Below are 25,772 nucleotides of genomic sequence, written 5' to 3'. Positions count from 1 at the left end.
TGTTTTGTTTCTTTTAATCACTAGAAATCTCTGATCTACTGAGTGCTGAGCACATCTCATAATACTTTCAAAATTGTCAGTGGCTTTTCATCAGTCAGAGTCTTCAGTCAATGGACACCAGGGGCTCTCTACTTCTTCTTTGCTTTTGCTTTCTTTCCTTTGTTTGCTTTGTTGAACTTAAAAGATTCATCTTGGCCTGGCTGGCCAGTGATTGCGAGTGGGGAAGGGATAGGAGCATTGAGGTTCAAAGTCTTCTTCTGAAGTTTCAGGTCCAAAATATCAAAAGTTATTTGTATCTCATACTGCAGCAGCTCCTTCAGGCATTCGATCTGGATGTGAATGGCCTCACTGATGAGATTTTCTAACTCCTGGAAGAAATGGAACATGGTTGGTGATCAGGGCTCTGGGGAAGGCTGAGGCCATCTGCAGATACAGTCCCTCCACAGGATCCAATTCTGAACACATTAGCTCCTTTTTCTGTATTCTAGAACTTTCCATTTACCCCACCAGCTCTTTTGGCCACCCATCTCCACTCTACTCTGTGCTCTGAGAGACTGATTTATAAGGGCTGCCTCAATTGGCTACCTTACCTCTGGCTTTAGGTTGAGTTCAGCCAGTGGGAGGCACTGGCAGATCTGAGGCTGGAAAGAGAATGAAGTCTCTTGCTTCCCTCCCGATCTGTTGGCCATGGCTGTAATTCTCTACCTACAGCTACACCTCCTATCCCATGGCCCTCTCCCACAGCTCTCTTTTTGGGTTCCAATGACTTTCTTTCCTTCTCCCTTCAGGCCTACTATGGCAATAACCCTGTTTGAGGGGGTCATTTATTACTAATATTGTTCTGGGCCTATAGGTCAGTCCCATATTCCCCTACCTTCTGATCAATGCATGTTCCCTTTGGATATCATCCCTCTTTTTTACCCTCCTGCACTCATCTCATTCTTACATCTCAAAGTTCTAGTAGCAGGCTTCATCAGAAGGGATAGGGTAAGTTGCTCAGAGAGTGGGCATGTCCCCCAACCAGCCAGCCATGGGAAGAATGGAAACTCAGCCACCATCTGCCATGTTAAACAGGAGACCCTATCTGTCATCTCAATCAGGACTATGGCATCATGGAATCCTGTGTTTCTCCAAATTCCCTGCTCGAGCAGCCAAACAGCAGAGGAGAATTTGTGCTTGTCTTGAGGGTGTTGGGAGACATACTTGGAATATCTGATTGCCTAGAAGATATCTCTTTGAGATCTCATATTTTAACTTAAAAACTCATGCAAAATCTTACATTTGCCCCAGAATAACTCCTTGGTTGTTTTTATATAAAAATAATGTTCTTCCCCTAAGTCCTTGGGGAGGATTGTGCTCCAAGAGGATGCATCATGTTTATCCTATGGTGTTCAGCATCCCCAGCTCAGGCACAAGACCAGAGGCACACAGTGGAGGGGACTCTAGTCCACAAGCTCCACCAGGCAGGGACCAACAGCAAAGTAATGAGGGCTGGCAGGGGAGCTGAGAGGGGCAGGGAAGGACAGCTGTGTGGAGAATCAGGAGTGGGAGGGAAGGCAGCCCCTCACATCTGTGTCTTCATTTACATATTCTAGAGTAAGGTCCCAAGGTCCCACAGAGCAGGTGGAGACAAGCTCTTGCTTAGGTTCTGTTGGGTCCTTCTTTGCTGGACATCTTAATGCACTAAGATTACATGGCAGCCTGATGTGCTATTTCTCTGGAAGACTTGACTTAACCTTAGAAGAGTATCATTTGTTCTGTTGTGTTAATTTCTCTTTAGAGATTTTCCCCACACTTTATATATATTTAAAGGAATACTTCATAGAACCATTCACTCTTTGGCTGACAATTTAGAAACCTTTTGGAACATTTAGGTTCTGGGACTCTCCACCCCCACCCCAGCCCCAATCCCCCCAACACATGCACATAATTGTGTATACACATATGCACACAGTTGTACCTGTGTTCACAGATGATGCGACAGTGATGTTGTAAGTGCCTATGTCTAGTTTAAAAAATAAATTTGGACTCTGCCAGGCCCTTAAGAAGTTGGTTGCCCTGGGGCCATGCTAGTTACCATTTAGTAAAGAGCTGGTCATTGAGACTCTGGCTCCTGGAGCCTCAGTGGTCTTAAGACTGGTCAGTGGGGCAGCCTGATTTCTTAGATCCGTGCCAGACTCTTCTAGATTCTCTCTGACCCCCTAGCCCCACCCCTTTGCCTACCTCAGCATATCACCCACCTTGAGCTATCCCCAGTGGCCCTTCCTTCATCACCTTCCCCCACCCCCAGGCTTCGATGCATGAAGGGCACTGAGAGAATCTGTGGTGATTCAGAGCCTGGGGTCTTCTTTAGTGGAATCTGTCACTAATGAATGTTGCAGTGGAAAGAACTTGGACTTTGGGGCCAGCCAGACCTCAGTCCAAATGTAAACTCTACCACTTGCTAGCTTGGTGACCTTGGATGAGTTAATTAAATTCTCTGACCCTCACTCATCTCATTACGAAAATGGGGACATGAATTATACCTCACAGAAATATTTTGTGAAACATGCACACAAAGCCTGTGGTCCATGCTCAGTGACTGTCTGTCCCCTTCTGCCCTATCCCATGTGTGCAGACAAAGGGGTCCTGTCTGTGAGTCTGACTCCAGCTGCCATGTTTTCTTGGTAGGAATGGGCATTTGTATGTGGCAGGTTAGCATCCTCCCACCTCGCCGACACAGCCTTACCTCTCTCTTCAGAACCTGGCTGGGCTGCTTGGGAACCTCTGAGAATGTTCTCTGTAGCTTGTGCTCCTGTTCTAGGTGCAACGCTTCCTTCAGGAGCAGCATATTTGTGTGTTTCTGCACCTCAGCCATACTGAGCTCCGCCACCTGTTGCTCAAGCTGCCAGATGTCCCTGTCCATGCCCTCAGCCAGAGGGAGGGGCTGGGGTGGTGCACACACTTCCAGGTGTGTGACGGTCAGGTTGACTTCCTGGTCCTGGCCCAGGACATACTGGTAGAGTTTGTAGTGGCGGATAAAAGTGTTGTGGAAGTAGTCGCAGAGGGCCAGCAGATGAGTGGTGTTGAACTGTCCCTGGTAATCTCTGAGTTTGTTCCCCAGGATTGTCACAGCCTCAGTGATGGAGCAGCCTACGGGCACAGGGGGGTCAGGCATTGAGTGTGAACAGAGGTAAAGCTGAATTGATAGCTGATCAATATAGGTTCTGAACCCAGGTCCTATGAACCCAGAGCCCACATCCTACCAGCTATTCTATATTACCATTTATTAACTCTTAAAAGCTATGCAGTGTATCACATTTCCCCTTTTGCCTTGGCTTCTAGGAAGCTCAGCACCAATTTTGTGTAGTAACTTATATTTACCTCACTTTTATAGGATTATCCCCCTCTTTACCTATACTTTTACTTTTAACTCTCATTTTAAAGGTTTACTTCAGCTGTGCTTTATATTGTTTCCACTTCAAACCCTTTGGAAAGGAGATGAGGGTGTAAAAAAGGGATTCTGGTAAGAGTGGATCATGAGATGACTAGAGAGACAGATGTCTAGGCAACTGTTATTCTGGAGATATGTGTCACAGAGTTAGGCAAATATTGTTTGTATCATGCAAAGATCCACTCTGGAGTTACACCTTGGGCAATGCTGTCCTGAGCAAACCATCTTCTCCCATCCCCTCCCATTCACTCCTTTTGCTCGCAACTCCATCAAAAGCTCGGGGTAGTGTTGTGGTTAAGGAGGCAGGACTCTTCCTAGCATATGATTGCGTCTTAACAGAGTGGGTGGCTCAGTAAAGGGTCATGGCTAAAAGATGTGTATGCTCTGGTGAACAGACATAATGCAGAGAGAGAAGCAAGATGAGGGACAGAGAAAGAACATGCACCAATGTAAGGATACCTGGGTCCTCACACAGACGCCATCCCTGAAGTGCACTGTAAACTCAGTCAAGTGTCTCTTGCTCCCTGACTCAGTGTCTACATCTGCAGAATGGGAGCTTGGGCCAGCTGACCACCAAGTCACATGCTTTTGGGAATTCCACAGTGCATCTAATGAAGATAGAGACCAAGCATTGGATGCAGGGAGCCTGGCTTTCCTCCTGGAGTGGAGGCCCAACCTGTGTGTAGATCCCTCTCCTTGTGTCTCCTGTATGAGCCCCCCATGGAGCCCTAGAAGAGTCTTCCACCTTTCTGGCCAGAGGGCTCCATGCTCCTTTAGAAGAGGCAGTCTCAGTCTTGCCCACATGGTTGTTTATAAAGTCCTCCACACCCCACCCCCATTGTATGTTCATTTTGGCTCCTCACTCTTAGCTCTGTGAGGGAATATTTACCTTAAATCTCCCCAGAGTACTGAGATGGTAGGGCATCACAGTCTTAGAAAAATAGTGGTAGATGGAGCACTACTCCACTTTGAACCTCATTAGAATGTGCTGGGAATTGTCACTTGGATGTAGACTTCAGTCTCCTGTGGAAGGGATGAAGAGAGGCCTCTCCACTGTGCAGAACTAAAGGTTGGCAGGCTGTGTTTTGCCCTTCTTTCAAGGCAAATCAGCAGGCTCAAAGGCCCAAGAGAGTGCTTCTGTTTCAGAGTGGTGTAGAGGGAGGGTTTGGAGGCCTGAGACAGCTCTGTCCCTTTCTAGCTGTGACACTTGGGCCTTCATTCCCACAGATGTAAAATGGGGGATAATTATATTTAGTTGAGAGGATTGTTATGAGGATAAAATGGGATGATATGTCCAAGTGCCCTGCACAGAGCCTGCTACAAGGTAGTAATAAATGCTGTAGGAAAAGAAGAGTTTGTTTCTGCCCTGTGAGAAAAGTTTCTTCTAGCCACATCTATATTTCCTTCCTTCCATCTCTCCATCTATTCATCCACCCACCCATCTATCCACCCATCCTTCTATCCATCCATCCATCCACTGATCCACCCATCTATCCACCTACCCACCTACCCATCCATCCAAGATTAATTTGTCAATTTTTACTGAGTGCCTAGGCACTCAGTAGTGCCTTAATTACTAGGCACTATGCTAGGTCTGGCAATACTATGATAAATAAGACACATCCCTTGCCTTCAAAGTGCTCACAGGAGAGACACATAAGTAAATGTTACATGTGTAAAGAGAAACAGAATCAGGTGAAGAGGAATGTTCAGTTGAGGACAGGGATTCCCTGCTGAGAAGATAATCCATGAGCTACATCTCAGAGGCCTAGTGGGACTGAACCAGTAAAGATAGTGAGGGAGGCACTTCTTGGGTACAGCTTGAATGAGAGCATTGGGGCAAGAAGCTGCATGGCATGGGTGGAGAACAAGACTGGGTTTGTTGTTGTTGGCACTGAAAGATGGAGGCAGAATATGGTAAGCATTGAATGGAGAAGTAGGTGGAAAACAGATGGGAGGGCCTTGGAGGTTGCATTCAGAATCCGGGGATTGGCACTGTAGGCAGTGCAGGGTCTGTTCAGTGTTGGAGACCCTCTAGTTGAGCCCCTCTAGTTTATAGGGAGGATTGGTGGGGGTAGGGTGGTCCGGGAGGTGTCAGTGAGAAGCCGGCACCCTGGGAGTGAGGACTACGTCCACAGCCAGGAAGGGCATCCTAGACCAAGGCCTGGCACAAGGGTATACAGGGTATGGTGGAAAAATAGGGGAAGGCCAGCATGTCAGGCAGGAGCAGCGGGAGAAGGGGAAAAAGGAGGACCATGATCTGACTCATGTTGTGGAAGGGGCATTGTTTTAACAACACCACCCTTAGGCTGAAACCAAATTCCTCCCATGGGGGCTTAGGAGGCCCAGCACGGCCAGGCCGCTACCCACCTCCCAACCTCATCTAGAATCCAACTTCACCTCTCACCCCAATCTTCCCTATAAACTAGTTATTTACTGTATGAAGCAAAAGTTGAAAGTTAAGTTTACTGAAAACAATTTTAAAAAATTATTTTTGTAAATTTTTTTGTCAAAGAAATGGCAGCTTTGCATGACATTTTAAGATTTGATTGCATTGCTATTATCATTATGTATCTATATAAATTGCTTTTTTGAACATGTAATTTGATAGTTACAATTTACATAAGTAAATAAATTACATTAAAAATTACTTAGAAGGTACAGTTGTAATGTTAAGTTAGATGTTGATAGCTTTTTATTTTTAAAATTTTTTTAAAAGATTATTATTTGAGGGAGAGAGAAAGAGAGCATGAGTGGGGGGGTTAGGGAGGGGCAGAGGGTGAGGGAGAGAGAAAATCCCCAAGCAAACTCTCCGCTGAGTGTGGAGCCCAAAATGGGGCTAAATCCCAACCCAAATCAAGAGTCAGATACTTAACCAACTGAGCCACCCAGGTGCCCCCATTAATACCTTTGAAATTTTCAATTTAAAAATTTTAGTCATCTTTTTAAAAAATTTTTTTAAATTTTTTAAAATTTAAATTCAATTAGCCAAGGTATAAGTACATCATTAGTTTTTTTATATAATGTTCAATGATTCATTAGTTTAACTGAATTAAATACAAAGAATAAGCTTTATGTATGTATAAAGCAGATGTACATACAATATGTAATCAGAATATTTATGATGTTAAAATTTGAAAGAGGTGGATCATTAGGGAAAAATGTCTAAAATGCCTCCTCAGTATGATCCAGCAATTCCACTTCAGAGTATACACCCAAAGGAAATGAAATCGGGATCTTGAAGAGCTATCTGTACTCCCATGTTCATGGCAGCATTATTCACACTAGCCAAGACACCGAAGTGTCTGTCGATGGATGAATGGTTAAAGATATTGTGAGATATATAGATATAGATATAGAATATATATAGAATTCTATTCCATATCTATAATACATATAATATCTCTCTATATAGAGTATGTATAGAGAATATCTTCCTGTATACATAGAATATTACTCAGTCTTAAAAAAGAAGGAAATCCTGTCATTCCCAACAACATGGATGGACCTGAAGGACATTATGCTAATTGAAATAAGCAAGACACAGAAAGACAAATGCTGCATCATCCCACTTACATGTGAAATCTAAAAAAGTGGAACTCACAGAAGCAGAGAGTAGAATGATGGTTGCTAAGGGCTGGGGGGAGGAGAAGTGGGGAGATGTTGGTCAAGGAGTATGAAGTTCCAGTTACGCAGGATGAGTAAGTTCTGGAGATCGACTGTACAGGATAATGCCAAGAGCTAGTAGTACTGTTTTGCATATTTGAAATTACCTAGGAGAGTAGACCTTAAATGTTCTCACTACAAGTAAAAGTGGTAACTGTGTGAAATAACTAATTAGCCTGATTGTGGTAATCATTTCACAATGTGTATGTATATCAAAACATTACATTGTACACTTTAAATATTTTTCACTATTTTTATTTGTCAGTTATACCTCAATAAGGCTGGGGGTATTTCTCACAGAAAGTATTCAGAAAATAAAGTGGCTTCTAGGGGAACGGATAATGGAAAGAAAGGAGATGTGGCTTTAACGTGCTGCAGTGTGCAATGCCCTTTTTCCCCATGTCCTGCTTTGATTCTCAGAGCTTCTCACCTGTGTCACAGAGACCCAGCGGGCACAGGAACAGTGGCCCACGTGTTCCTTGGCCCATCTCTCACGCTGGGAACTATCTGGCCAGGCATTTGATCCTGGGGACCCCTTCATTCCTGAACTTGTGTCCCAGGTCAGCAGTCGGGAGGGGCCCAGGGCCAGTGGGAGCCCTGTGTTCCATAATCACTTGGAGCTGTCCAAAAATACAGACCCCTCCCCACCACACACACACACACACACACATCTCAAAAAAGGAAATGTTGACTCCAGGGTGGGGCTGGCTTGGGAATGGCTGCTCCTCAGTTATGAGCCAGATTGAGCCCAAAGAACTCAGACGCTGACACGCAGGGAGTCATGACATGCCCAGCTGGTAGAAGCCAAAGCCCCCAGATGCTCCATTCTATTGAGTGACCTTTACACATGGCACCTGTCTTCAGGACCTTAGTCCCCTCAGAGGTCACATGGCCACTGGGTCCCTTCCTGCACAGGTATAACCTTTGTGCTGCTCGGATTTGGTGGGCCTTTTGTTCTATTCTTTTTTTGCTTTTGGAGAGGACACAGAATATGACATAGACTATACACGTCTGCATTGCTTTTTTAATAGTGCTCATGTACATTACATAATGACATAATGAGAGTTGAAGACTCCTCTAAAAGCAACACGCAGGCAAGTGCCCCAAAACTGGGCACCGAAGTGGGGAGAGGAGGAAGGGGAAATGTGAGGAGATGGGGTAGGTGCTCGCATGGGGAAAGCATCCTGACCCAGGAGGTTGGGGGGCCAGGAGTCACGGAGGGCTTCCTACAGAGAGGACACTGGAGCCCAGAGTGGAAGAAGGGGGAGGTTGGCAGGAAATGGTAGAGAAGGGCACTCCCAGAGAAGGGACCGCAGGGATAAAGGCTGGAAGCATGTAGGGTACAGTGTGGGCATGTGCATGATCCACATGGCTCAGAGTTTCTGGGAGTCTGGGGACTGGCCTGGGGGGACAGAAGGGCTTGGTGTCTTCAGTTTGCAAAGGGCAAGCTTGTGTAGGTCACGTGAAAGAGCTGGACTTCAAAACAGAAGCTGGGCTCCTCAACCAGAACTCATGGACCCCAAGGACCTCCAAGGATGGGCCTCAGGGCTGACTGGCACCTTCTGAAATTGCATCCAGAATTTCACATGTACTTTTTTTTTTTCCCCCTGGGGAGCGTGTACGTAGAAAGAATCATCACATTTCTGAAAGGAAATGAAGAACTGTGACCGAGAGCTGAAGAGCCACTCAGAGGTCTTAAGCCGAGAAGGGGGAGGTCAGCTGAGTATTTCAGAGGCATGGTAGTGGTGTGCGGAGGATGGCAGGTATGATCAGTAAAGGAATCTCAGAGGCTAGGGGACCAGGGTGAGGTCATTGGTTTCTGATAATCAAAGCCAGACTCCAGGTTGGTGTAGAGGCGACTGTGTGTGAAATTTGTGAGGTGAATCATTGCATCTTCTCTGGGCTCCATGGAGCCAAACGAACATACTGGCAAGTGCCCTGTCCCTCCTTCTGCCTGGCCTGGCAGTCCATGGGGCTGGGATCCCCTGCATCTTCCAGACGTGGACGGCCACAACTGCCTGGTCTGTCAAGGCCGGCCCCTGATCTTCTCTATTTGGCTCCCGGCACAGAGCCCAGGTTTGAATCAAGAAGTCTGAGGGCTGGGGCACCTGGGTGGCTCAGTCAGATAAGCATCTGCCTTCAGCTCAGGTCATGATCCTGGGGTCCTGGGATTGAGCCTCAAGTTGGGCTCCCTGCCCAGTGGGGAGCCTACTTCTCCCTCTCCCTCTGCCACTCCCCCTGCTTGTGCTCGCTTGTGCTCTCTCCCCCCATCTCTCTCTCAAATAAATAAATAAATTCTTAAAAAAAAAAAAAAAAAGGAGGTCTGAGGGTCCAGTCATGTTGAGTGACCTCAGCAAATGTTGGCAAGTGCTCCCAGCTACCTGTCATCCTGGCAGGTTCCCTGTTATGGACATGAACTATGCTTAGCCTTAAAGTCATAAAGCCCAAATATGGACTTCGTCCAGGGTCACTGGAGAAGGAGTCCCTGGGTTGGATTCTAACTTCCAGTCCCAACATTCTTTTGACCAGCTCCGGTTTTCAGCAAAGATCATCCCAAGCTGGCTCATAAGACACACTTTCTTGGCCCTCAGACCATTCTCCTTTTGCTGCAGGTTGAGGAGGTTCCGATGACTCAGAAACTCAAGGATTAAGTCTCAGAGAGAAGCCTCTGGCTGCCGGGGGACAGATCTGTACGTGCAAGTTGCTCTTCAATAACAGGGAGTGGCCTTCATTTGCATTGGCTGCTGGGAACTTCCTGAAGACAGTCCCCAACCCCCTGGAGGCCAGCACCTGCACAGGGACGCAGGCACGGGAGTAGAGGAGAGCAATGGGCAGGGAAAGAGCGGGGGTGGGGTGACAACACCAGATGCTCCAGAATCAGGGCAAAAAGGCACTGGGCTTGGACCAGCCACTGTGGGTGCCATCCTCCCATTGCCCCTCATATGTGGGGTCTGGGGCTGGGTGAAACGAAGGGAGATGTGCTATATCCCAGAAGGGTTGGGAACAGTGAAGAGGTGCTGCTCCTTCTGGGTGGGAGTGAGGGGGAGGATCCAGGTGCCACCGGTGCCCCCTGACAAACCAGTTTGGTGGCCCCTGCCTTGGCTCGAAGAGGAGGAACCAAGTCAGGCTGCGGCCTGGCTGGCTTACCTTTCTGAACACCTACCAGGGCTGGCCTGGGATGGTGGGAAGCAGACAAAAGCACAGGACTCGCATCTCCACCCCCATTCTCCTTCCTTGTGTGCTGTCCCCTGCACTCAGGGGACATCTCTCTGCTCATGGTAAGGTTCTGCCAAACTCATTCACACCAAGGTGCCAACAACAGTGACAGCTCAGAAAACAGGGTATGCTTTCCTTGAGGCAGTAGAGGACTCTTGTTCGGGGAGTTTCCACTGGGCCCTGTGTGTCCTGGGTCATCTCAGGCTCCACTCAACCCCTCCTAGCTCTGTGAGGCAAGTGTAGGCACTTTACCCGTGAGAGAAACTGAGGCTCAAGGAGTCAAGGGATTTGCTTAAGGACACATAGGTGGTGGGGTGGGGAAGCCAGAATTCAAACCCCAGCCTGACCCAACCATCCACTTCCAAGCAGCCATGGGCTTTCTCTGTAGACCCTTGGAGGTGGACACTGGAAGGGGTCCCCAATCCTCTCTGTCACGGTTTTCCAAAGGATGTTCTGCAATCAGTATTATATAGAAATGAATGCTCTGCAGCCAGAGACCTTGAAGATATGTTGGACCAAAAGAAATTAAACAGAGGCCTTAATAGCTAGAGGGCTCGGCAAATGGCAAAAAAGGGTTGAGCATATGCAATATTTCTCAAATTTATTTGAGGCAAATAGTCTCTCAGACCAAGGAGCGTATTTTGGCAACTATTAAACTAGTCTAGTCCTCTCCTGCTAGAGATGGGAAACTTTCAGGCCCCTTTCTGCCTTCATGAATCTGACTGTTCTAGATACCTCACGCAAGTGCAATCCTACCGTACGTGGCCTTTTGTTGCTGGCTTATGTCACTTAGCATAATGTCCTCAAAAGTCATCCAGAATTTCCTCCCTTTGTCAGGCTAACATTTCATTTTATGCATACATCGCATTTTGTATATCCATTCACCTGCTGACAGACATGTGAACCCATACGAAAGGGTTGCTTCTGCCTTTTGGCTGATATGAACAATGCTGCTGTGAACATGGGTGGACACATAACTGTTCAAGTCCCTGTTTTCAGTTCTTGGGGAGTTTATACCCAGAAGCGTCATTGCTAGGTCACATGGCAATCCTATGTTTAATTTTTTGAGGCACTTTCCTACTATTCTCCTGCCTAGTAGGTGTTTTGTTTTTGTTTATAAAATAAACCAATAGTCACATTAAAGAAAAAACCTACCCCAACAGCAGGATTAGAAAGATTTTGTTGACCTTGTAAAGATTTCCTCACCGTTCACTCTCCTGGGACTCCAAGGGTAAATATAGGGCCATGTATTTTAGGCTGTCATGGGCTTTTGCTGAAACTCTTCTCTTTGCCCCCAGTGGTCCCCCAACCTCATCTGCTTAGCACAAGCACCCCCTCACTGTTCCTCACCCCCATTCCTCAAGAAGTTGATGTGCTTTTTTTTCATTAAAAAGGAAGTGTTTTTATTTTTTAAAGTTTTTATTTAAATTCCAGTTAGTTGACATACAGTGTTATATTAGTTTCAGGTGTACAATATAGTGATTCAACACTTCTATACATCACCCAGTGCTCGGTGCTCATTGCAAATGCCCTCCTTAATCCCCATCACCAATTTCACCCAACCCCCACCTACCTCCCCACAAGTAACCATCAGTTTGTTTTCTATAGTTAAGAGTCTGTTTAAGAAGTTTGCATGCTTAATGCTAAATAGCTTTGGCAAGAAGAACGGACTCTGGGGCCAGAAGATCTCAAGGTTATTGATGCCTCTGCCCTTTACTGTGTGATAATTTGCAAGTTACCTAAACTCTCTGAACCTCAGCTGTCTCATTGTGAAATGGGTACAGAGTACCCACCCATCTACAATTTCTGTGAACATTAAAGAGATGATCTATGAGGAGAGCTCAGCACATGGGGACGGCTGAGTGGATATCCCATCTTCCCCATCCCCTAGCACAGTGCCCTGGTAATGTTTGCTGGAGAATGGCTGAGTGAGTTGGGTGGATTAGACTGATTCAGGGAGGAAGCTTGGAGGGCCGAACAGAAGTCTTCAGGCAGAAGGCTCAAAGAGACCCATTTCAATTCAGCAGCAGGAAGAACTTTCTAGAAGAAAGAGTTTTATTAGTGGAGCAGTCTAGTCTTGAGTGAGGAGGCTTTTGGCTGGGGAGAGGATTCTTGAATAATGTGTGTGTGGTAGTGTTGGTGGGGCTTGAGTCAGGTGATTTCTTGGGTCCCTTTTTGATTCTAAGAAGTTATGGTGATTTCCATAGAGCTGACAGTCTTCCATAGCCACATCTAAGGGTGCTGTGGGTGCCTCGTGGCCAAGCTCTGCAGCTGTCTCAAGTTTACTGAAGGGAGTCCTGACTTTGGATCTTCATCATCATCCTTGTCATCATCCCTGAGTTGAAAATGACTAAGTAATCCCATGGTCTCAGGGACACGGGACTGTACCTAGAGTTAAAAATAGACTATTTCATACCCGTGCCTTGTCCCTTCTGATGTTGGGGGGCTCTGAGACTGACCAGCCTGTCCAGCTGACTGGTGAAGGACATGGGAAGTTAGAGGTAGAGTGTGAGGTCACTCCAAAGGGCCAGAGGTCAGCTTTGAGGGCACCAGTACCACCTGCCCACACACAGGTGGCACATCTGGGCCAGAACACATTAGCTAAAGGACACAGCTCCTCTTCTCAGCTGGGCCTGCACCACCCATCACCTTGGAGCCATCCTGCTGGGGGGCAGGATCCCAGGTGTATGCTGTAACTCCAGGTGACCCAGTTAGGAGCTCCGCCCCCAGGTGTTCCACACCTGCTTCTTCCAGGTGCTCAGCTCTTGCTGCATGCCAGCAGTGTCATTCCACTCACCACGGGGTGCTCTCTTGGGCTTCATGCTCCTCAGACCCTCATGTGCCCCTTGACCAAAGATCCCTTTGGTCAAGATGGAATGTCACACGACAGGACATGTGCTCTGCTGTCAGACAGACCTGGGTTCAAATCCCAACTCCATCTACTGGAGGTGTGACCTGGGCCAAGTTACTTCAACTCTCTGGGCCTCAATTCCTCATCATTAAAATAATGTCTATGATGCAAGATCACAGTGAGGATTATAGATGCTACATGTGAAAATGCCAACATTGTAGAGTCCTCACTGTTCCTCCCTCTACAGGATATATGTCCCTCAGGGAAGGCTGAGGGAGGTTTCTATGGCATAGTCTTGATTTCTGGCCTACTAACAGTCTCATCTGGAGCGCTGTGACCTTAGTGTATGGGCTGAACTAACAGTGTCCCCCATAATTCATATGTTGAAGTCCTAACCCCCTGTGCTTCTAGATGGGACTGCACTTGGAAATAGTCTTAAAAGAGATAATTCAGGTTAAATGAAGTCATGTGGGTGGCCCTAATCCAATATGACTGGTGTCCTTGTGAAAAGAGGAGATTAGGACACACACACACAGGAAAGGCCATGTGAGGTGCACAGGGAGAAGGTGGCTGTCTACAAGCCAAAGAGGGAGGCCTCAGAAGAAACCAACCCTGCTGATACCTTAATCTCGACTTCTCCAGAACTGGGAGAACATAAATGTCTATTGTTGAAACTGCCCAATCTGAGGTACTTTGTTAATGGCCCCAGCAGACTGATTCACTCATGGAGCTATCTCTGAAAGGGCAGTTGCCCATTTGTCCCAAGAAATGCTCTCTCAAGATTTCAATCAATGGCATTGTGGAAGCTTCCACTCTCCAGCAACAAAGAAGTTGCTGCCAAAGTCCCTCCTCAGGGTCTAGTGGGAGAGGCATGGGTTTCAGGCCACCCTGGAGAAGGCTGTTGGAGAAGCTACTTTCCAAGATGAGTGAAGGTGCATTTTCTCTTGGCTTGGGCTGATCCTGAATCCCTGGAGGCTCTCCGATGTTGGGTGGGTACTCAGGGGCTGGTGGAGTAGACCCTGGGCATGGCCACGAGTGTTCTGGTAGGAAGAGCTTGTGCAGAGTAGCTTGGGGGCAGTAATGCCTCCTGCCAGCCCCAGGCTGCTGGGAGCAGGTGGTGTGGCTGCCTTCTATCCTGTGGCTGCCAAGATGACATTTCCTGGAGAATCAGGAGTGGCCATGGATGGAACTACAGATAGGGTGCTATGACCCACTGGGGACCCCCCTGGCTACCTCATGCCTCCACCAACTTGTCATCAAGGCCCACTTCCTCACAGGAGGGCCCTCACCGGGCCCCAGGATATGGAGCCAAGCCAGAAGGAAAGAGGTTCTTCTAGCCCAGGTGTGTAGGGAAAGCACCAGAGAGTGAAGCCTGAGGCAAGAGAGTCTGTCCCCCTCCCACCTCTCACATGCAGCAACATGCCAGTCAGAGATAGGATACGCAGGGCCTTCTGGGTACCCCAAATCTCTGCCACTCCTGGATGCAAAGTTGGAGACCGCAGCGTTCCCATATGCCCCAACACCTCTCTCCTCTCCTTTACCGGAGACTCAACAGGGTGTGCAAAATCTGCCCACTTCCTGCGATTTCTTCCCCATTAGGATGGAGCTGGCAGCTAATTGTTTCTCTGTGCTGTGCCTGGTGACTTCACTCTAGGCCCCATGGACACAGCAGGGTGGGATCTGCCCAGGGCTTCCTGCAGGCTGGCGGAGGAGGTGAGGTCGACAGGACTCTCTCTTTTGGCCTGCGGTTGAGACCAGAACATCCTGGTGAGCCAGGACAGAATCAGCTTGTGCTTTTGAATAAAGGGCAGCACTTTCCCTCCTGGTACCAAGGCCTGATTGGGCCAGGAGATAAGCTGGGCTGGCAGCAGTCCTGTCAAAGCTCTGAATCACTGTTGTACAAACATAAGCCTCCTTAAACACTATCTGCCACCTTTGTTATCTAGTATGCAAACAGAACTCAACCATCCTTAGCCTCAGATTAACAACAACAACAACAACAACAACAAGACCCCCGGAAAAGCTCCCTTCCAAGAAGAGTGACAGTCTACTGTGGATATTAGCTGAAACAGAAGCTTGCATGTGAGCTGGCCAGCCAGGGGGACCCCACTGTCTGCATCCTGCACCCCACCACTTGTGATAGATGGGATGTGTATCCCTGAGCAGGGGCAGGGTGGGATGTGAGATGGGAAGGGCTACAACTCTTTCGGGACCTGACCTGTTGTCTTACCAGCTTTTCCTGCCCCTTGCTGCCCGGATCCCCTAACAAGGGTAGTGAACAGACGCCTTCCCCCTCATGCTGTTGGGCAGTGGCACATCTTCACATGCGTGAACGTGGGGCTGATGCAGGAGGGTCTGAGACTGGCTCTGGGTGGCAAAGTCTGGGGCCCTGGAGGGTGTGGGAGTGTGAGAAGGCCCTGGGCTCTGAGATCAGCACAGGGGGCATCTCAGAGGTGGTGGACAGCATAAGTGCACAGGGCCTTGACAGGGACAGGTTGAACAGAGAGAACATTTGGAAACACCCTCTGGAAGATGGAGCTGATGTCAGAGGCCCTTTTGTCCAGCTGGACATTGGCTCAGTTGGCCCCCACTGGGGTTAGGTCCCAGGTTAGGAGGGGAATTTACCCAAAGCTGGTAGGCATAGGAAAAAGCAAAGGATATATGGGCCAACTCCTGAGAGAATGTGGTCTAGACCTAGGTAGCGTGGCTCAAACAACACCAGGCGGGAGAGAAAGGGAAGATCAAGTTTGGGTCAGGAATTGGGTAGAATGGGATCAGAACTAAGTCAGTAAAGGCAAGGGTTTGGGAAACAAAGCCAAGAGGAGCAAACCAGGCACCCTCAATGAACAGTGATGAAGGGTTGCCTCCTGCTACAGGGGTAAGACCTACATTTCTAGACAGACAGTGGAGCCCATGGGAGTGGCTGAAACACCTGAGGAATGGGTATCATAACAATGGCCAACCAATTGCACATTCACAGGGCTTCCTATGTACCAGTCACTGTTCCAAGTGCTTTACATAAATGAACTCATCTAATCCTTGCAATAATCCCATGAAGTTGGTGCCATTCCTGTCCTCATCTTGTCCTCACAGTCATCTGAAGCACAGGGAGGTTAAGGGACTCTCAGAAGGTCACATAGCAAGGAAATGGTAGACCAGGATTTGACCCAGGGCTCCAAGAATGGTGAGGACCAGTCCAGCCTGAGACTGGGGTTGACTGTAAAGTGAGGAGGAAAATCCCAGGGAAGAAGGAGGCTTCAGCTGAAATTCTATTCCCTGTCTCCAGAGTACTGATGAACTTGTTCATGCTCTTGCAAGTGTCCCTGTACTGGATTTCTGAGAAACACTGTGGGCATGGCTGCCATGGAGACGCCATCTGGGCCAGGCTGACCATCTTCAGGAGCAACAGGCATCATCCTGAATGGCATTATGGGGGGCCCAAGGTGAGCAGGACCTAGCTCAGGAAGCCTGGTTCTACTGTGGCTCTGTATCCATGGGTGCTCCCACCACACCCCATTGCCAACTCCCTGCAAACCACAGCCAGCCTGGTATCGCTCTCAAGAGTCGGTGCTCACAACGAGTCAGTTATCTGGGAGTGGAGTTGGAAACAGTCTTGTCTGCCTCTTTCTCACCTCCCTACTTCCCAAACAAGTCTGCCAGTCTCCTTTACCTCCTCGGCCTGCCTCTGGCTGAAGTGCCAGCCCCTTGGCTCTCAGCGCATTGTCCTGCCCCACTCCCTGTGTTGCAGTGTCAGCTGGGTTAGTGTTGGCATCTGAGGAGAAAGGGCCTCGGATGGTCTCTGCTAACCTTGGGAGGGAGTTGATGCTGCTTCTGGACATGTGGAGGCTGATCCCTACTGGGTGCTGCATCAACGTGCATGCAGCCACATCTTATCGTGCCATCTCTGAACCACATCACTCTCTCAAGTCTTGGGTTTTTGTCCCTGCAGTCCCCTCCTAAGAATAACAGCTAACTCTCACTGAGTCCTTACTAGGCACCAAATGCTACGTTATGGGCTTTATGTATGTAACCTCATTTAATCCTTAAAACAATCCCAGGAAGTGGGTGTTCTTGCTTTTTCCATTTTTTTCAATGTGTAACCAGAGGCTCAGAGGTGATGTGACTTGCCCAGGACCATACATCCAGTAAGGGACTGAACTAGGATTGGAATGTTCCCTTTGAGTGCTAAGCCTCCTGATGGATCTGTCTTCAGTGAGTCAGATTTCAGCATGAGGGGCCCACCCAAGAGCTTGTTCCTATTCAGTGTTTGTACCAACCATGCTTCTCAAATTTTGAGGTGATTTAAAGGTAAGAGGAAGAACTTGTAAGCTGGAGAGCCCAGGATTGAGATTTAAAAGATGGCAGGAGAAAGGAAAGATGGCCAACACTGACAAGATGGAGTCAGTGGGGACAATTGTAAAGTCTTGCATGTACAATCAAAATTGCCATTGCACAAGGGCAGGATGGGAAAAATGGTTCCCATGTGGGACTTCCTTCCCAATATAAATCAATGTGACTTTGATGTTGATAAAATAAACATACCTGTAGGTTATATAAACAGGAGCATCATCACCAGGACAGAGGAGGTGATAAAATCCCTAATAATTTCACTGATCAAATTGCAGACTGTTTTGTGTTTGGATTTGGATGACGTATTTTAAGAAAAATATTGACAAACATAAGGATGCTCAGAGAAGGGCAGAAAGAGGGCAATGGTGGGGAGGTAGGGGGAAAGGGTCTATGGAAATGATGCTATATTAAGAATGACAAAAATAACTGGGGTTGTCTAGTCTAAATGTAAAGACATGATAGTCACATTGTATAAACATCATGAAATATCTGCAGGGCCTGCATTCTGGTTCTAGAGGACAGATTTTGAGCATTCGAGTAAAAGGTGCAGAAGGCAGATGTAGCTAGATATATACAGGAACTTCCAAATGACAGGAGTGGTTGTACAAAAGAATGAATTGCCTCAGAAGGAGGGAGCACCCTGTTGCTTGGAGGGTGTCAGCAGAGACAGGAAGAACCTTGTGGGCTGGTTGACGGGGCTCCCTGCTGTAGAGGGAATTAAGCTTCCAGATCACCAAGTGTCCTTCCAACTGCAAGATTTTAGAAGTCCACAAGGCATAGCTAGGCTGTGCTGGCAAGTTATGCGATAACCAGAAAACCTGTATGATCTAATCTCTGAGTTTGAAGTTGGGTTTGCATCATCATTGACTGTTTTTCACGGACTCAGCCTGTGGAAGGCTCTGATGGAAACTTGAAAGAGCCCGAGTTCCCACCTGCTTGGGGCTGACATTCTTCTTCCTGCTCGTCAGTGTTTGTTCTGGCCATGAGCCACTGTAGAGCTCAGCTGACAGGGTTGAACTCTGGTACCTGTGCATTGCTGTGAGCAGCAGGGAGCAGGACCTAGAGGGATGCCAGGAAGGACCCAGGGGTGGGGGTTGGGTGGGGGGCTGGGGTGGCATGAAGTTTCCCAAGGATCTCTGAAGCCAACCCAGGAGCAATGCCATGTCTGGCTCAAGCCTTCAGACCGGGATCACTGGTTTGGAGGAGAGAAGTGGAAGGAAGGGCCCATGAGCAGTGCAAGAAATAAAAGAGGCTGATCCACATGCCCACAAGATGTGTGATTCAGTGCCAGCCACTAAATGTCTTGAAACAGAGGAGTGATGGGATTTTATTTGTGCCTGAACAAAATCACTGTGCTGGTCAGTGAAAGGATGCAGTACAAGATTTGAAAGCAGTGGGCTGGTCAAAAGATGGAGGTGGGTTAGAAACAGTGGTGGACAAGGAGCTAGTGAAAAGTGGTGAGATTAGGGAGGGACATCAAGGTACGACTGCTCAGACTGGTGGGTGAGTTCTGGGCACATAAGGGATGCAGATATCATGTATAAGGAACAGGGCATTGTGTGTCCTATTTGTATGGCAGCTGTTATGCTACACGTTAAAACAATATTATACTTAAAAATATTTCGAAATAAAGAAATACAGAAAAGTTCCAAAAATAGTACATAATCAAGGCAGTGTGGTATTGAAAAAGAATAGACAAATAGATGAATGGGGCAGACACAAGAGAGAGTCCAGAAATAGACCCACACAAATATAGGCAACTGATATTTAACCGAGGAGCAAAGGCAATACAGTGGAGCCAAGATAATCTTTTCAACAAATGGTGCTGGAACAACTGGACATCCCCATGTAAAGAAATGAAATCTAGATACAGACCTCACTCCCTTCACAATAATTAACTCAAAATGGATCACAGGTCTAAATCTAAAATACAATACAATTAAACTTCTAGAAGATAACATATAAAAAGCCTAGATGACCTTGGGTTTGGTGATGACTCTTTTAGATACAGCACAAAGACACGGCCCATGAAAGAAGAACTGATAATTTGGACTTCTTTAATGGGACTGGAGGAGATTATGCTAAGTGAAATAAGTCAAGCAGAGAAAGTCAATTATCATATGGTTTCACTTATTTGTGGAACATAAGGAATAGCGTGGAGGACATTAGGAGAAGGAAGGGAAAAATGAAGGGGGCGGGAATCGGAAGGAGAGATGAACCATGAGAGACTATGGACTTCAGGAAACAGACTGAGGGTTCTAGAGGGGAGGGGGGTCGGGGATGGGTTAGCCTGGTGATGGGTATTAAGGAGGGCACGTACTGAATGGAGCACTGGGTGTTATACGCAAATGAATCATGGAACACTACATCAAAAACTAATGATGTAATGTATGGTGATGAACATAACATAATAAAATAAAATAAAAAATTTTAAAATTTCTGCAAAACACATTGTTGAGAAAATGAGAAGACAAGCCACAGACTGGGAGAAAATATTTGCAAAAGACACACTTGATAAAGGACTGTTATCCAACACAGACCAAGAACTTCAAAAAATTCAACAAAAAGAAAACACCCTGCTTGAAAAATGGGAAAAAACTTAACAGACACCTCACCAAATAAGCATACGAAAATATGATCCACATCATATGTTTTCAGGAAAAGGCAAGACACCACTACACAGCTATTAGAATGGCCAAAATCCACAACACTGACAACACCAAATGCTGGTGAGGTTATGGAGCAATAGGAGCTTTCATTCATTGCTGGTGGGAATGCAAAATGGCATAGCTACTTTGGAAGACAATTTGACCGTATCCAACAACACTAAACATATTCCTATCTTACGGTCAAGCAATCTCATTCCTTGTTATTTACCCAAAGGAGTTGAAAACTTATGTCTACATAAACACCTGCACACAGATATTTATTGCAGCTTTAAATTGCCAAAATGTGTAAGCAACCAAGATGTCCTTCAGTAGATGAATAGATACATAAACTGTGGTGCATCCAGACAATGGAATATTATTCAATCCTAAAAAGAAATGAACTATACGGGGTGTTATACACAAACAATGAATCATGGAACACTACATCAAAAACTAATGATGAAATGTATGGTGATTAACAGAATATAATAAAATAAAAAAAAAGAAATGAACTATCAAACCATGTAAAGACATGAAGGAAACTTCAATGTATGTTACTAACTGAAAGAAGCCAATATGAAAAGACTGTATGATTTTAACTGTATGACATTCTGAAAAAGCCAGAAGTATGGAGATGGTAAAAAGCAGTGGTTGCTAGGGGTTGTCGGAGAAGGAAGAATGAATAGATGGATCACAGAGGATTTCTAAGGCAGTGAAACTATTCTATGTGATACTTTAATGGTGGATACATGCCATTATATGTTTATTGAAATCCATAGAATGCACAAAACCAAGAATGAACCCTAATATAAACTATGAACTTTGGGTGATAATGATGTGTAAAGGTAGATTCACCAATTGTAACAAATGTCCCACTCTGGTGGGGGATGTTGACAGTGGGGGAGGCTGTGCATGTGTGGGACAGGATTTCTGTGGGAAATATCACATGTGGAATTTAAACCCTCTGCTCTATTTTCCTGTGAGCCCAAAGCTATGCTAAGAAATAGTCTACTAAAGAATAGCATAACTGAAGCCATAAAACTCCTACAAGAAAACAGGAGGAAACCTCCTTGACATGGGTCATGACCATGACTTTTTGGATATCATACCTAAAGTATAAGCAACAAATCAAAAATAAACAAGTGGGACTGCATCAGAGTAAAAATCTTCTGCACAGAGAAACTAATTACCAAGAAAATAAGAAGGCATCTTATGAAATACGAGAAAATATTTGCAAAGACATATCTGATAAGGTGTTAATATAAGGAACTCATACAACTCAATAGATAAACCCCAAATAATCTAATCAAAATGGGCAATGGATCTAAGTAGGCATTTTCCCAGAGAAGATACTCAAATGCCCAATAGGTCATGAAAACAGGCTCAATCTCACTCATCACCAGGGAAATGCAAATCAAAACGACAATGAGATATCTCGTCACATGTTAGAATGGCTAGTATCAAAAAGACAAGATATAAAGTTGGGGAGGATGGGGAGAAAAGGGAACCCTCATGCACTGTTGGCGGGAATGCAAATTGGTGCAGCCACTGTGTAAAACAGTGTGGAGTTTCCTCAAAAAATTAAAAATAGAGCTACCCTATGAGCCAGTGATACCACTTCTGAGCATATATGCAAAGAAAGTGAAATCGCTATCTTAGAGAGATATCTGTACCTGCATGTTCGTTCCGGCATTATTCACTGCAGCCAAGCCATGTAAACAACCCATGGCCCATCAGTGGATGAATGATAAAGAAAATATGATATTTTTCAGCTGTAAAAATGTTACTCAGCCATAAAAAAGAAGGAAACCTTTTGCAACAGCATGGATAAACCGTAAGGGTATCAAGACAAATACTGTAGGATCTCACATGTGGAATAAAAAAAACAAAAAACAAAAAACAAAAAACTGAACTCATGGAAATGAAACAGACTGATGGTTTCCAGAGGTAGGTGGGCAAAATGGATGAAGGTGTTCAAATAGTACAAACTTGCAGTTATGAGATAAATAAGTCCTGGGAGTTAATGTACAGCATGGTGACTGTAGTTAACACAACTCTGTTGTATATCTGAAAGCTGGTAAGAGAGTAGATCTTAAAAGTTTTCACCACAAGAAAAAAATTGTAACTACCTGAGGTGATGGATATTAACTCAACTTACTTTGGTAATCATTTTGCAATATGTACATATATCACATCATTACGTTGCACACCTTAAACTTATGCAATGTTATATGTCAATTATATCTCAATAAAACTAGAAAAAACATAGTACAAAGAAATTTTTCCCAAACTACTTAAAGAATAAGCAGCCCACAAAATGCCCCATCATCAGATTGCTTTCATGTACGTTACCCAAACACGGCATTCGTAACTACCACCATCAGAATTGGGGGATCACCCTTGACACACCACTGTTGCTTAATCTCCAGACCTCATTCGAGTCTTCCCAGTTGCCCCTTATATACATCCTTCATAGCAAAAAGGACCCAAACTGAGGCCACATGTCATGTTTAGTGGCCACATCTCAGTGTCTTTCAGTTTAAAACAGCTCCCCTGTCTTACCTTGGCTCTCAGGACCTTAACGTTTTTGAAGCTCACGGGAGAGGGACTTTGTTCAGTGCCACTAATTTAATGCTTTCTTGTGATTAGATAAGGTTCTGAGTCTTTGCTAGAACCATCACTGAAGGATGCTGCGTTCTCCATTTGCATTCTACCAGGTGGAACATGATTCTCAATGTGTACTTTTACTGATGACATTGACTTGGATCATTTGATGAGGGAGGTGTCTGCCGGGCTCCCTCGAATAGAAGTATTCTTTCCCCCTTTGTGATCAGTAAGAATGTTGTGGGGAGGAAGTATGTAAATATCCTATTTCTCATCAAGCATTCACCTACTGGTTTTAGCACTTATTGATGATTCTTGGCTGAGTGTTACTATGATGTGGCCAAAGAGGGGCTGTTCCAGATATTTGCTTAATGAATGAATCTGCAGCTCACAGCCCAAGAGGTGGATGGGTGTGAACACATTCCCTTGTGCTATGGGGTCATAGGGAGAGATGGTCTTTCTCTTCTCATGAAGCCAGGGCAGGGGTGGGAGAGATGAACCCTCTATAAACTCACTTGACTGCTTTTACCCCATCCCTGCCAGCAAGCTGAAGCCTGCAAGGATTCCTCCAAGACATTCAGCAGACCAAAACCTGATATGTGGAACAATTTGCAGTCTTTCAGGAATGCAATGGGGAGTCAGAGAAGAGTTTTAAACAGAGGAGTCATGTGTTTAAGTAAAAACAAAGCGAAACAAAACAAAAATTATGAATCTTGGCCCTTACTTCCTTCCCTGAAATAAAATCTGACTCCACTCTGAGCCTACTCTCAGCCAGGTGCCCCAGAGGTATTGATCTGATAATGAGAGTCATACTAAAGTGTAAATGACTGACCAAGAGACAAACACTCTGGCTGCTGTGTGAACAGCTTGGAGTAGTGCAAAATTTTCAGCTAGGGAGATGAGTAAAAAGATCCAGGAAGGACATTCAGTTTGCTTCACTTTCCAGAAACCTAGACAGGAACCTTGTTTCCAAGCATGTGAGGATGCTAAATGTCGGAGAAAGAAAGGAAGGGGCTCCCAGCTCCTCAGAGGGTTCCTGAGGCTAATGACCGCAGGGGCGTCCTGTGCCCCCCCATTCCCCAGCAAGCCTTGCTGACTTCTGCTCCAGATGCCCCATACCTTTGGTTTCCTTGAGCAGCTCTTCTGTGAACTTGACCACCTTGGCCACTTCCACCCATGGGAAGCCTTTGCCCACTGCAAAGATGATGCTTTCGTAGAGAGTATCCAGCAGAATGCTTCGGCGGGAGTCTCTCACTTCATCAAACTCCTCCCAGTTCAGCAGTCTCCGTAGATGCTCCCTACCTTTTGGTTTCTGCAGGGCATGACATGAGGGATGGAGAGTGAGACTGAAGAATCAAGATGCCATCCTCACTGGGCAAACCACTACTGGGGTCTTCACAGGACTCCCCATCGTCCTGAAGAGTGACCAGGAATGTGGGTATGCCTGAGCAGAATTATGCTTTCATTTCTGGACAGCTTTTCCTCCCCTTTCTGGGAATGTGCTCTTCTTTCTAGCACCGCTCCTTCCTCTGAGAGTTCTCATGCTAGTCACTGCAGCTTCCAGGTTTATATGCCTCCAACAGGCTTCAAGTCCTGACTTACGGTCCCTCCTTCCTCTTCCTTAAAACAAAATTTGACTTCCCTCTGAGTCTGTTCTCAACTAGCTGCCCCAGAGGCATTGATCTGATATGAAATTCATGCTAAAGTGTAAATGACTGCAAAGAAGCTTGGTAAGGCTATGCTTTTGAGAAGGACTATGTCTTACTTGGTGAAAATTCAGGCACTTTAGCAGACCAGCATGGGAAGCTTGATCAGAGTCCTAACTATAAAACTCCAATTCACCTAAGTGTTTGTCTGGCCCTTCCAGAAAAGTTTTTATAGAACGTTAACAGATGTAGGAGAAGCAAGTGCCTTTTAAGAGGGGGTAAGACAAGGTGTGGTATGAAGTGGAGACCCACCAAAAATGGGAGTGCTGCTTCTCTGGGGTGAGGGGAGGCTCTGGCTGGGGGAACTCCTGTAGGGGAACTGATGACAGAATTGCTGCCAGGGACGTCCAGAGCCCTGTCCTCATCCCCCAAGAGACTCCTTTCTCACCACCTGACCCAGGCAGCCCTTCCCTGCAGCACTCACAGATCCCCAGGTTGGTGTCTGAGGGGACAGCTGGCTGGGAGATCTAGAGCAGCTGGTGAAAGCACATGCCCTACCTAGGGTGGGGAAGGAGGCCCCACCAAGAAAGCCTTTGCCTGGTGCCTGCCCATCAGCTCATGGCTGCAGGTCAGAAGCTGATCTGTGCATATAGTCACATGGGGTCCTCTTGCTTGAGCTCTACAGCAGTGCCTTGCCACCCCTCTGTGGACAGCCCTGCTCTGGAAGGAGCTTGCAGAAAGCTCCAGGCCCTGCTGTTGGGTCCTCATTATTACATAGCCGCCCCCACCACCACCCTTGCTCATGTCTTTCAGCCTCAGAATTGGCTCTGAGAAGTCAACAAAATCTGCCCCCAGCCTGCATTAAAGCAACAACCCTCTTCCCCCCACCCCACCCCACAACCACACACACACAACCACACATGTTGGCATACAAGCCCAAAGGGCTCACAGGGCCCTGAGGCTCTCTGGTGAGAGGTGGCATCCCATGGTGACCAGCCCCAGGGACCTCCCTGGTCCTCCTCAGAGTAGAGGAAGGCACAGTGTCTTTGTGCTCATCTCCTCCTTCGCTCCAGTCAGGCTCTGTCCCTGTAGGAGGAAATAGTCTCTTAGCTCCAAAGGCTGGTAAGCCTTTGGCCTGGCATTCCAGCTGGCACACACTGATTGGGGGCCTCACAGGTGGTGTGTTGGGAAAGGAGTCACGTCCAAGGTGTCTATCTGAGGAAACACCATTGAGGGGCCACTTCTCACACACACCTTACCGTTACATCAATCTGAGCAAACTCCTTTTAAAAGCTGTCTTTTCTTTTCACCTGAAATTGGAAGACTTTTTTTACTCCCTGGGGTGTTAAGAGTGCCAT

At 46.5% G+C, this 25,772-nt stretch overlaps 1 protein-coding gene across 1 annotated transcript; it reads right to left on the bottom strand.

Annotated features, from left to right (window-relative positions):
* CUNH8orf74 (chromosome unknown C8orf74 homolog) lies at positions 1 to 25,772 on the bottom strand. Its single transcript, XM_032389005.1, has 4 exons — positions 25,725 to 25,772; positions 23,888 to 24,080; positions 2,729 to 3,132; positions 1 to 368 (listed from the first exon to the last, which is right to left on the bottom strand). Exons 1-4 carry the CDS (start codon positions 25,770 to 25,772, stop codon positions 129 to 131), a joined length of 885 nt encoding a protein of 294 aa, XP_032244896.1. The 3' UTR covers positions 1 to 128.

The sequence above is a fragment of the Phoca vitulina genome, unplaced genomic scaffold, assembly GCF_004348235.1.
Source record: "Phoca vitulina isolate PV1807 unplaced genomic scaffold, GSC_HSeal_1.0 scaffold53, whole genome shotgun sequence".
Taxonomy (NCBI): domain Eukaryota; kingdom Metazoa; phylum Chordata; class Mammalia; order Carnivora; family Phocidae; genus Phoca; species Phoca vitulina.
This window is presented reverse-complemented; position numbering and strand designations above follow the sequence as displayed.